Source organism: Streptopelia decaocto (assembly GCF_964273445.1).
Source record: "Streptopelia decaocto genome assembly, chromosome: 11".
NCBI lineage: Eukaryota > Metazoa > Chordata > Aves > Columbiformes > Columbidae > Streptopelia > Streptopelia decaocto.
In genome coordinates, this window is record NC_138666.1 from 18,420,682 (window position 1) to 18,433,607 (window position 12,926).

Consider the following 12,926-nt stretch of genomic DNA (forward strand, 5'->3'; position numbering starts at 1 on the left):
CACTGTGTTCTACAATATGGGGATGGCAGAAAAAATACATTTCCAGCTGTGTCTGACTTATTTACATTTCACTTGAACTTAAATAATGTCATTCCTACACATATCTGAAATACAGGCAAATTACACCAAACACTCTACTGCACCCTACTTTTTTATGGTCATTTCTTACAAAGCCAAAGCTCAATTTAGTAAAACTGAGATGAACAGAAGATTCAGGAGACCTAGAAAAGTAAAGACTTTCCTAAGGGGGAGAAGGGGCGTGGATCAGAGAGTGAAGAATAGATATTGTTTCTATACCTAGCTTTAACTTCCAGGTGAAAGTACAGATGCTTCAAGTTGTGCCAGGAGAGGTTTAGATTGGATGTCAGGAAACGTTTCTTCCCAGAGATGGTTGTCAGGCACTGGAACAGGCTGCTCAGGGAAGTGCTTGAGTCACCATCCCTGCAGGTGTTTAAAAGATGTGTGTAGATGTGGTATTTGGGTCCATGGTTTAGAGGTGGACTTGGCCATGTGATGTTAACTGTTGGACTCAATCATCTTAATGGTCTTTTCCAACCAAAACAATTCTATGATTATGTGATTCTATGCTTTATTCAACAGAACTTTCAATGATTGAGCATATAGCCCTCTCTGGACCACAGTGTTGAACCTGTGACAGCCTGCGGTTCTGAAAACAGACCATAAATGAGTAGGTCTTGGAGGAATGAAACCAGCATTCAGCAGAAGTCAGCTCTGAATCTTCTATTTTAATTTGCAGTCTTCATTTCTCTTCCTCCACCTAGACCTTGAAATACAATCCAGCAGAATTAAACAAGTAAGGTAGTGACTGGATAAATGACAGCAGCTTTTGAGTTACAGGTATTTTGGTGATGTTACAGGCTATTTCTTCCATCTGGTTGTTAATGTCCAGTTTATTAGTAATGGTGCCTATCAGTGATAGCACAAGCTGCCCTCAGAATATTTCCTGTACTACCGATGAGACCCGTCATCATAAAAACGACTACTGAAATACAGAAGAAAGTTCAAAGCAGGGTAGGTAAGGTGAGAAGAATATTACTTACAATGAAAGACTGATGGAACTTAATTTGTATAAACTGGATAAGAAGTGATTAAAAGAGGATATGAAATCACTGCACAAATATTTGAAAGGTGTTAATAAAAGAGAGGCACAGGGACTATTTCTGTAATTACTCATGATAAAATGACAAGGTAGCATTTTTAAACTAGAGAGAGACGGAGAAACAGTTTTGATACAGGAAGTAATCTGCAACTGTAAGGGGAAAGTAATGAGCTGCTAGGAACAGAACTAACTCATGTTCAACAGAGCCTTTCTAAATAGTTCAGTTTTTAAATAGTTTAGATTTAAACCCTCAAGGGATTAGTGTAGAGAAAGAACTTGTTCGACATTAGTCGGAGCCTGGATTGAACTGCTGCTTTCTAGCTCATTTTATTAACTAGTGCGGCTGTGATATCTTTGCCAATTAGTACAGATTTATTGAAAGTTAACTAATCTTTTCACTGCAACAATTTGAAGAGGCCTGAGCTGGGCTGGGTTGATGTTGTTCTGAGCTGGGCTGGGTTGATGTTGTTCTGAGCTGGGCTGGGTTGATGTTGTTCTGAGCTGGGCTGGCTCCACGTTGTTCTGAGCTGGGCTGGCTCCACGTTGTTCTGAGCTGGGCTGGCTCCACGTTGTTCTGAGCTGGGCTGGGCCCATGTTGTTCTGAGCTGGGCTGGCTCCATGTTGTTCTGAGCTGGGCTGGCTCCATGTTGTTCTGAGCTGGGCTGGCTCCATGTTGTTCTGAGCTGGGCTGGCTCCATGTTGTTCTGAGCTGGGCTGGGCCCATGTTGTTCTGAGCTGGGCTGGCTCCATGTTGTTCTGAGCTGGGCTGGCTCCATGTTGTTCTGAGCGGGGTGCAGAGCTCCTTTCCCAGCGGAGGAGGCGGGTGTGCGCGCAGCCTCCAGCAGGCAGGGCCCCCAGCCTGGGTTGCTGGACTTCATACGTGGTCTCTTCTGTTCCAGCACCTTCAGCTCTGTCTTGCCAGCGTTTGATGCACTTAGGCACAGTGCTGGGAATAAAGTATATTTTCCAACTACTATAAGCCTTTTCTTGTCATTGTGTACTAAGTATGCTGTGCAGCCTTAGGAGTTGCGTTAAGGTGTTTGTACAGAGATTCTTTGGTAATTCTGAGAGTTGTCTTGGTGACAGCCCATTAGAAGAGAGAGTTGTACTGACAAACCGCTAGTGCAGCAGACCTGAGGGTCAGTCCTGCAGTTCTTGCTTTGTACTTAGAGGTATAAAGTGCAACTATTATGAATAAGGTATGTAGGATTGGGTCCTTTGGTAGCAGCAAGATCTGTCTTTTCTGATTAATAAAGGAAATATACAATCACTGCAGAGATGTTTGAAAACAGTTGTGATGGTCTGTAGTTGGTTAAGATGAGTGGCTTAAGATCAAGACAGATAGGCTTTTGAAAAAAAAGTGCTTTCTGCTTCTAGAGTTTAATAGTAGCAACAAAAAAGCTGATACCACACATATTTATTGCATTTCAGAACAATATCTCTATCACTTTAGAAAGCTAGCGAAATAGTTAGGACTTAACCATTTTCCTCATGCTGAGCAGGAATAGAGGACCTACATATCTAAATAATATTGTGCTTCAAGTGACTGAATTAGACAGAGGAATTTGAACTACACAGCTAGAGTTGGAAAGCGGCTGAAAAAGAATCCAAGGCTGCTTTCTGTAAAGTGTCTAGTATAATTATAGGTATTAGAGGATCATTACAAATGAAATCTTAAGGAAGCAAGGTCATAAATGCAGTGCAGATGTTTATTTACTACATTCATTCTCAGTTGGTGTGAGGGTGATGCTTTCGTTATGCCAGTGAAACTCTGTCCCAGGGAAAAGGTAATGGCTAGTAAATGGAGATGGCAGCCTATTACCCATACTGGGAAACTCAGACCAAGCTCATCTGAATTATAAAGGCAGTATCATAATAGGTGTTATCCAGTCATATCCTATATGATATTCTTCAAGCAGAATACATATAGTGAAAGGTAGGTAGTGTTAATTTACACCTTATGGCAAACTTGCAAGGTCTGCTTCAGGATGAAAGCAAGATCACAAAACACAAAAAATGAAGTCATATGGGCTGAAAAAGAAAATACAATAGATTGTGGGTCACACAAGAAACAAGAGAATTAATAATGGTATTTTCAACCTTCATCTTGCAGTTTAACAGAAAGGCAAGCAGTGCCACCTTCCCCAAACATGCTAATACGATATGTACACTGTTAGCTTCTCTCCTAAAATTACAAATACAACACAGAATCAATCCACATAAAATGGTATGATATAGTATTCAATTCCTCGCCTAGTGATAATTTTTACTGTGGCTAATGTATTCAATTTGAACTATATCTACATCCGAATGTAGTTCAGACAACTCTTGTAATTGATAATTTTTCTAGAAATTTAGCCAACTTTGCTGGAGACTGCAGGTACTTTTCTTGTCTAGCTATAATAAAACTAAGTCATTAGAAATAAGAAATGAGAATATTTGATTATAATTTTTATTGAAAATACTATTTTTATGAAGAGTAAAATGAATTTAAAACAGTGGATTGGTATGGCTATATCACATCATAAACGTACTAGAATTTTTTTAATCTTCAAGAAAGTTCGTTGTGATCTATTCATTTTCTAGGCAATATGGTACAGGTTTTCCACAGATCTTCAAGTGAACCTTTTGATGGACTGCTAAAATATCACCGCAGTCAGTGCGCTTCATGGGAATACAAAGCAAGCATCTCCCAGCTCTCTGAAGAAATGACTAGGCTGATTTTGCAGGAGTTTGGGTCCTAAGTGATGGTTATATTTAATAAGACTCTCCACCAAGGTTTTAACATGGAAAGAAGATCAAAGCAATTACTTAGCTCTTCCAAAATGAAGAAGGGAGAGTTCCAAAGTCTGCAAGTTGCAATAGCAGGAAGTCTTCATCAAAACGTATGAGATGAATGAGATGCTTAAGAAAGGCTTTTCAGGGCCAGGTTCCAATTTTGCATAGTGCTTGCTTGGTTTTGTTCCATGTTCTCAATTATTATTATGTGTAGTTTTATAGCATTAACATAAAGAGATCCTTAAAAATATAGAGAGGAAAGTGAAAAGTGAATAGCAGATCCTTATTTCTATTGTTCCTTTTGCTACTTTTCTTCATCAGCTCTGGGCTCTGACACATCGCTTCTTTTCCCCTGATCTTTTTCAGTGTGAGACAGTATATATTCTTCCAAATAGGTTTTCGAAAGTAGTCCACAGGGGTGCATTTTACCCGATTCAAGTTGTGAGGCAGATTGTGCAAATTGCTCAGTGTGTGTGTTTAGGACCACTGTAAAAGTAAATCCCGTTCTGCAGCTGTTTTATTTGCTATTGAGCAGTGTGACACCAATAGCTGTTTAGGAAAAGCAACTCAGCCAAGGGAAAAAAAAAAGGTACTTCCAATATTGAAAGTGTTTTCATTGTTTGAATAAACAGATTACTTCTTGATTTCTTCACCTTCCAACCGGCTTCCTGATGTTTCCAGCTCTAGTCAGAGGATCCATAGCCGAATTATGATGCATCTGTTCAGTGGCTGCACCACAAGTCCATCCAATGTTTTCAGAGGACAAAGATTTGTAAAGTATTTTAGAGTCCATAGAGATAAAGCCTTATCTTAGACAATAGGGAAAGAAGGAACCTCCAGTGAGAATGCAGTGAGTGCCCTTGCCCCCCAATGGGTCAGGTTTATCCCCTCTCAACAGATGTTTGTCTGATAGGTTCTTAACATCTTTCAGTGATGGAAATACTACAAGTTTTGCAGGCAGCCTTCTGTCTGTACTTATCTTCTCTTTTAGAAAGTGTTACCCTAATGTTTAACTGAAGCCTCTCTTGCTGCAATTAAAACCCATTTTGTGGTTTATATATTAGGCCCGTAATTTCTTCTCTTACCTCCAGCAGAATAGGAGAGTAGCTCCCAGTAGTTTTTACATGTTTGGCTGTAAAGTCTTTCCTTGTTCTTCCCTAACTCTAGGAACCGTTTTTGTTCCAAACTGGACACATCATTCCAGCTGCACCATGCAGGTCTGAGTGACATCGAAGGGTTATTCCCCAGTTCTTCCATATACCATAACCAGCTAATATACCAGGAAATGTTTGAGCACTTTGATCAGCAAAATGCTGTTGACTCATATTCAGCTCAGTTTGACTCCACATTCTTTTCTGTCTTGTGAGTCATCTGCTCTATTGTAATTGTGAAGTTAATTGTTTTACCCACACAAAATACTTTTTACTTGCCAAATTGAGTTGCACCCTGCTGGTTTAGACTATCCAATTCGTCAAAATTGTTTTGACCTCTAATCCTGTTCTTCCAGTACTTGCAATGGCTCCCAACTTTGTGTGAACTTGATAAGTTCTTCCTGTCTTCAATCATTCGGGAAATATGGAATGATGCTAGAACAGAACAAACCCTATGAACCACTTCATCCATCTCTGCACTGTGACAGTAAGCCATTGATAACTGTTCTGGATGCAATCTTCCAACAGATGTCTCCCTGCCTTACATTAGTTTGTGGTAATTCCCAGCCCTCGCTTTTAAACTCCACTCCTCTTTGGCACATATCATGTTCATCCATCACAGCATGCTGAAAGTGATTATGTCTTTATTTGTGATTTGTTTCTGGGTTGAATTGAAGTAGAGCAGGTTGAATGCTCAATGAGTTAATGCTCTGTGTGCTGTATGTGTATTGGTATTTGCTAAGCCTGAAAATAGAGAGTTTCAGGACTTCCTGTCAGTCTGGTCTGAGAACTGTGAATAAAGCAAGAGAACAAATAAACATCCTTGAAATTCTCTATGCAGAACTCTCTTTGTCTTTATCGCATTACTGAATTCAAACAGTCAACTTTTTGACTTTTTATTGTATTTGAAATTGAAACTTGACTGACTCTCAGCTTCTGGCAAATGGTTAATGGTCTGAAGCAGGAGATAGAAATATGTGTAAACTATGGAAATAACAGGTTGTGTTAGTAACTTGATACAGAAAAAAAACCCAATTTTTATATCTTACAAGTCAGAAACCATAACTCTGGTTTAGGCTCTCTTTAAGGTATTTAATCTTCTTGATATCTTTCAAACCATGGACAAGGGCTAGACTTCCATACATTAAGAGACAAAATACATGTCTAGGAAAAATCATCACTTTATTGAAATAATGAACTTGTCTCAGAGGAAACTGCAGAATACAAAATGTGGCATTTTATACAAGTCATCTGTAGGCTAGATTTAATGATGTGCATTAGATTTTGGGTTTTTTTTTGTTGTTTTTTTCAAAAAAAAAGGGAAACTGTCTAAAAATAATAGTGGAGAAGAAATTGTAGTAGGCTTAATACAAAGGCATTGAAATAAGGTTTCACTGAACCTTGGATTAGCTCTATTAGTGAAAAAAATCAATATGGAACAAATTCTGATACCTTTAGGTTTGCATTAGCATCCTTTGAATGAATCATCTCATTTTTCACAATAGAATTATTTGCTGAACGCATCGTTCTTATTGCTAAATAGTAAACCAATCAGTCCAAACCAGTCACAACTGCCAAGTGCTTTTAGAAACAAATACAGTTTACTCTCCTTACGCAGGCTGCTATCGAGGAAACGGCCCTACTCTTTTACAGAGTGCATTTTGCACCTATCATATCTGATAAATGGGTTTTACTGTTCCCTGGTTTTCATTCAAAAAAATTAACAGAAGCATATTCTTCCAGGTTTTGCAGAATAAGTTATGTCACCTCCTGTAGATTGTATGGAATAGTTAAATTACATGAATGGTGTACTTCAAGACCACTTCATTGGTTTTACAAGCACTGGATTACAGTGCATTTGTCAGGGTCCTGAACACAGCCTGCTGCCCGCAGTTGTGTTGCTGATGTTCAGAGGCGTCGTTCACAGTCTCGTATTTTCTGGGTTCTGAGCCAGACTCAGCCCCTCCAGCTGGGTTTCCTGGCCTGGCCTCAGACCTGCCCTGTTGCTGTGGCCTCGCTGGGTGACCATCAGGCTGTGGCTCAGCCCGGCCACTGTCTCTGGATGCCAGGAGGACCCTGACTTGCTATCCTGCAGTCCTGGCTCCTGCCTGCCTTGTTCCCAGCCTTGCCCCCAGCTCACCCTCAGCTGCGCTGCAGTTGGCCGTGCTGCTCCGAACCCCCCTTACCCCTGGTGGAATGAAAAATCACTGATTACATACCGAGGTCCTTGGGAACAGGAGATTACTCAGGCTTGGCACTTACAGACATAATATAGAGGTTTCATTTTCATCCAGAATTATATTATAAAATATGTAAGACAACAACCCAAAATAGTTTATGGAAATCATTACAGAAGTGTAGGTTACCAGACTGCTATTATGTTATCTTTGGTGATTTATGCAGCAAGCATATTTGCTTTATTCCACATGCCTATACTCCCTTGCTCTTAGCTTGGTCTTGTACTCGGCCAAGAAAGGAAAGTCTGATCAGTTTCTGAGTATTACAATATTAAAGATAAGTAGATTCTAGAATTTATTAAAATGCATCTCTATTAATGATAAAGACCAGGAACATTTCTTTATTCACCATAAATAGATAATGTTGGCATTTCAGCCAGAATGTCATTTCTAAGAACCTTGTTCAATAGAAACTATCCCATGTGAAAGAAAAAGAGCTGCTTGAAGTCTCCACAGCTATGCTAGGTCCCAATAGAGAAATCAAAACTAGCAATTTGCAATAAGTATTGATTGATAACTAAAACCTCCTGACAATACTTAACAAAGAACAAGTAAAAAAAATACAGAATGAAAGCTAATGAAAGGTATGATCAGACCCAGTAACAGGTATATATGAGCCACGGTGTTTTTATATACTGCAGATCATCTTACTTCTCTGTCTTTAAAATTTGTAATGAAATAGGTGATAGCAGCTTACTTGTCCAACAAGTGGCTTTCCTGGAGTAGGGACAATGGAGTGATTTTGGGAATTTGCAGTACCAGTGACCATGCTGAAAGACCAGAAGACATTCTGGCATTGCACAGTGGAACTTTAGGCATTTGATTTAAGACTTAAAGGAACAGCTGTACCCCACCTTATATACAAGAGCAGATTAAATAATGGGTTTTGCTTTCAATATTTGACAGTGTTTACACACGAAGTTTACTGTGTGGTTGTCTTCTGTTTGTGAATTCTCTGAGGAAACGCTGGATTTCTGTGGGATGTAGGACAGAAACCAAAAGTTTATCAGGAAGAAACTGTAAAAAATAATATGGTTCACAGGTATTATTAATTCTTGGGTTTTGGGCCACAATTTCTTTACACTTTTAATTAAATGAAGGTAGGTGACCTCTAATATACTTTTTTAAAAAATCTCAAGTTCTTCTTTATCTTTGGCACTCACAGGCAACTTAACTGGACCTTTAACAGTTCAGTTTTTATACCAATATCTACACATATCCATAAAAATAGCTGCAAAACTGAATTTGTGTTTGTACCTGACTTTTTCCCCTCTCTGTTATTGTAGCTATAATTAAAACAGCTCTTCCCAACATGGACAGAGAAGCCAAAGAAGAATATTTCGTGGTCATCCAAGCAAAGGACATGGGAGGACATATGGGTGGACTCTCTGGAACTACAACAGTGACAATTACACTCACCGATGTTAATGACAATCCTCCGAAGTTTGCACAGAGTGAGTGACGTTATGTATATGTGTTCTCCTATATAAGAAAGTAATATAGTGTGGGGTTTTTTTGTTTGTTTGGTTGTTTTTTTATAATCAAGTTCTTTTTTTATCATAATATTGCCTGGGTTTGTAGTGCAATTTAAACATTTTTAGGCACTACTAGGAAAAGATTAATAGTTCTCTGCCTGATTAAGAGCTTAGGAAAGAGGGAACCGTGTCCACAACAGTGTACACAGCTCTGTCTCCTTGTTACCCCTCTTACATCCACAGAAAAGGGCTCGGGAGGTTTCTTTTCATATATTCACTTGCTTTGAGTGCAGTTTAGTTTAGTTGCTCTAGATGTGCTTCTGTCTCATGCAGACACCACCAGTAAAAGACATATATAACTGATAAAAGAAATAAAGGTTTGACTAATTAGGTAATAGTGAAGAAAACAAAGAAAATAAGTCTGAGTCTAAATAATTGCTGATCTTTAAATCAAAATCTATATTTGCTACTGTGGTTCCAATGGATATCTTGCTGGGCTAGGTTAAAATGATTTGGCATCCTGCTGAGATCCTCTACAAGCTTTGTAGTCTATTTCAAAGATGAAGACAAACAGAAAAAAAGAAGAGAGAAGAGCATAATGACTGGATCAATTTTATTTGGAACAGGTACAATGTAATGCACTGCTCGAATCCTACCTTTTCATCCAGCTCCTTCTGAAAAACTGAAGTTGTGTGGTATTAAAAGTCTGGGGAAGGTTCAGATCTAGACTTTACATCATTTTTATTCTATTAGAAACATGTTTTTCTAATAAGGTACCTATGTACCCAATGTAAAATTAATTCTTTTCCAAATATGTATGACCTGAAGTCCACTTCTGCCCTATTCTGAAGACACAAAGAGTGAAATGGGTTTGTCCTAGTACTCAGCATGTGATCAATAGACTCCTATAATGTAGAAAATGCACATAGACATAGAGAGCAAGCGGTATAAAATCAAAAAGCAAAGATAATAGCTTGTTTGCAAAATATATATTTTATTACTTCATCCTAGTGGCTTTTAACAGATAAGCACTCCGTGCACAATAAAAGGTTTTCTGTCATTATAAAATAAGAAATGCATTGATTTTTACATCGCATCACATTGCATTTCTTGCACTCGTATAGTAGTGGTTTCCAACATGTGATGAAAATTTCTTTAATAATGTAAACATCTATAGATGAGACTTCTGGCTGAACTGTATCACCAGAACGCAGAGGGACATTTCCTTTATACCTGTAATGTCATGTAGCACTAACTCTGTGACTACAGACCTACCTTTGCCAGCTTACCTGGCTTTTACATTTGTATCAGCACTTTCTGTCTCAAAATGCCTTTGCCTGCCAGTGTGAAAAAAGCTGATCAGAAAATCAGAAGCACCACAACTGGTAGTAATTGGTGCATTTGCTGGAGGTCTCAGCAGGAGGCGCAGCGTGAATGGCTGCGGAGATGACGCTGTCCTTGCCCTGTGCCGCTCCTGGCGCCTGGCACACGGTGACGCGCTGCGGGGCAGCACCAGGAACACTGCATCACACATCCCTGAAACAGCCTTTCTATGTGGGAAACGGAGATGAGTTTTCCTTCAACAAAGAGCGAATTGCAGCCAGTGCGTTCCAGTGCGGAATTCAAGAGACTGTCTATGAATAGCCCCCGTTATAACATTGACCATTATGCAACTTCATTATAAAAAACCTGCATGCACTATAACTTTGTATTCTGTATCTATTACGTTTAATGACGATGAGCAATAGCAAATATTGTCACTGGATGCTATTGCAAATTCTGCCTTTTAAAACTTCATAGCACGCTGCCTAGCGTTACAGGTTAGTCGTGGCTCTGGCCTTATACAAGAGCTGATAGAGTCTTTAACGTTTTCTTACACCATTGAAGCACAATTCATGTCTGGCTGGAAAGGAAAATAAGAAAGGATCAAACTTATAATAGAGCCTAATCAGAATGAAATAGAAAATCCTAAGATGTAATACATGCTGCTTTCACAATAAATTGTAATGAACTCAGAAAGCAGTGTGTTTTATCGGTTTATTGTTTCCAGGCAGGACAGAAATGTATATTTATGGTTTGATTTGGAAGAGTGTGAGCCTCCTGGGTTTTAGAAATGAAAAAGATGAACTTTCACTACTTTTATGATCTCTTTGAAATAATTTTAGAGGCATTTTATAAGTCACAGAAGCTTTTAACCTGGCAGTTTACCATAGGATTGCACTGAGAAGAACCGTGCGCTGCTGGGAAAGCCGACGGTCTCCAAAGATGCAGAGTGTGGATTTTTGGTCAGCTCTGCCCTGTCACGTCTTGACAGGACAATTCATAATTCTCGAGAGCAATTTGTGTGAAAGAGTCAGCTGCATCATAATAATTATTCTTTTACAATATTGTGTAAACTATCTTAATAAATCTGAGAGAAAAATGCCAACTTAAAAATGCAATCAACTGTGTCTGGAGACTCAAACCACCAAGTGTGGACAGCAGTATGAATTATGAACACATAACTCAGTCTCCCGAGGCACTTGATTGCTTTGGCTGCTCATTGTTTGGGAGCCATTCTGAATATTCTCGAGGAATCTTGATGACCTCCAAATTAACTCTAATCATTTAGCCTAAAAGCATGAAGAACTTTGGGAGAGACTATATGTATAGCTAATATATTTGTGAATTCCTAACAGTCTCCTTCCTACTTTCAACTGTTGCTACTGCAATTAGCCTGCAAGTAAAGCAATAACTCCACAACATTTTGGTTTTAGAAAAGTACTATCTGAACTTTAATGATCTCATCTGCTAACCTTGGATTCCTTTTTGACGATTTGGATTATGAAGTAGCGCTGCAGTTGTTTAGATCATGTATTAACCATAGCCCTGAGAAGGAAAAATTACCGAAAGGTAAAAAACCAGTAATTCCATCAAGAATTTTTGATGTAAAGGATGCATGTGTCTTCTGATTTTTTCAGCGAATCGTTAAGAACAGGGAGATATAATAATAAGATGGTTATTTTGATTTTACTTTTAATATTGCTTACATAAAAAAAAAAGTTGCAAGATCTAAATAGACTTTTGCCACTTGGGTCAGAAGCGCTGACAATTTGAATAGCACTTTCTAGTGGATTTTAGTCTAACCCTACAAGGAAACAGTAAATACACTAATGACCACTATGAAAAGTTATTGTTCCCTTTAAAACATCAATTTTGGGAGGTTCCTTGAATGTTTCTTAATTTACTTCTTAACACAAAAAGGAGATGGAGGTGGCTAAAAAAATACAAACAAATCAACTTAAAAGTGTCAACGTAGTAAAGATCTGAACTTGTGTAAGGTATCTTTTATCTAGTTTTATCTAGTTTTCTACAGAGTAAAAGTCAAAGTTTCATAGTAGAATTCTATACAAAATATAACTACATTTCTGTAAATAAAATGGTAAGTTGAAAGGCGCCTGCAATAGAGAACATTGCATACTTTCAATGTTTAAAGTAACTTAATACTTGTTTGCCAACACCAAGCATCCCTGCAAGGAAGAAATAGGAAACTACTATAACAAACAGAACATTCACATACAGTAAACTGAATATTCCTATATAAGGAATATGTTGTGCTGCTTTCAGTAAATAAATAACTTGTGTAAATGTAGTTTGTGTCAGTTGTACATCTCAAGAGTTTGCATTGGGGCAGTATAAACAAATGAAGAGCACACGATATACTGGAATCAGGTGTAATGTGTAGTCTTTTCCTTTTATTTGTAAGGTCTGTATCACTTCTCAGTAATGGAAGATGTTGCTCTTGGTGAACCAATAGGAAGGGTGAAAGCAAATGACCTGGATATTGGAGAAAATGCTAAATCATCCTATGATATTATTGAAGGAGATGGAATGGATATATTTGAAATTACTACAGATGCCCAAACTCAGGACGGCATTATTAGAGTGAGAAAGGTAAATGATATCTCTGTTAAACAAAAGAATAAAATGTGTATTGTACATACAACTACCCAGCCAGACTGTGCTCTGTGAGAGGATGCTGGATTTCCAAGCATTCTTTATGTATGCCGTGTCAAGCCAGTGAAGCGATAAAAAAGAGATGTATTAGCCATGTCCCCCAAAATTGCCATTTAGGTGACAACTGGGGAGGCATCCATAGAACTATTTTCTGTGCTGGGCATGTGTT

General features: G+C 38.5%; 1 protein-coding gene across 1 annotated transcript in view; it reads left to right on the forward strand.

The window, feature by feature from the left end:
- The window catches only part of CDH8 (cadherin 8), a 126,526-nt gene that overhangs the window by 57,327 nt on the left and 56,273 nt on the right, over positions 1-12,926 (forward strand). Inside the window, exons 4-5 of the mRNA XM_082062834.1 lie at positions 8,573-8,740; positions 12,507-12,694. Of these exons, the coding sequence (XP_081918960.1) occupies positions 8,573-8,740; positions 12,507-12,694 (356 nt within the window). The remainder of the gene's footprint in view (positions 1-8,572; positions 8,741-12,506; positions 12,695-12,926) is intronic.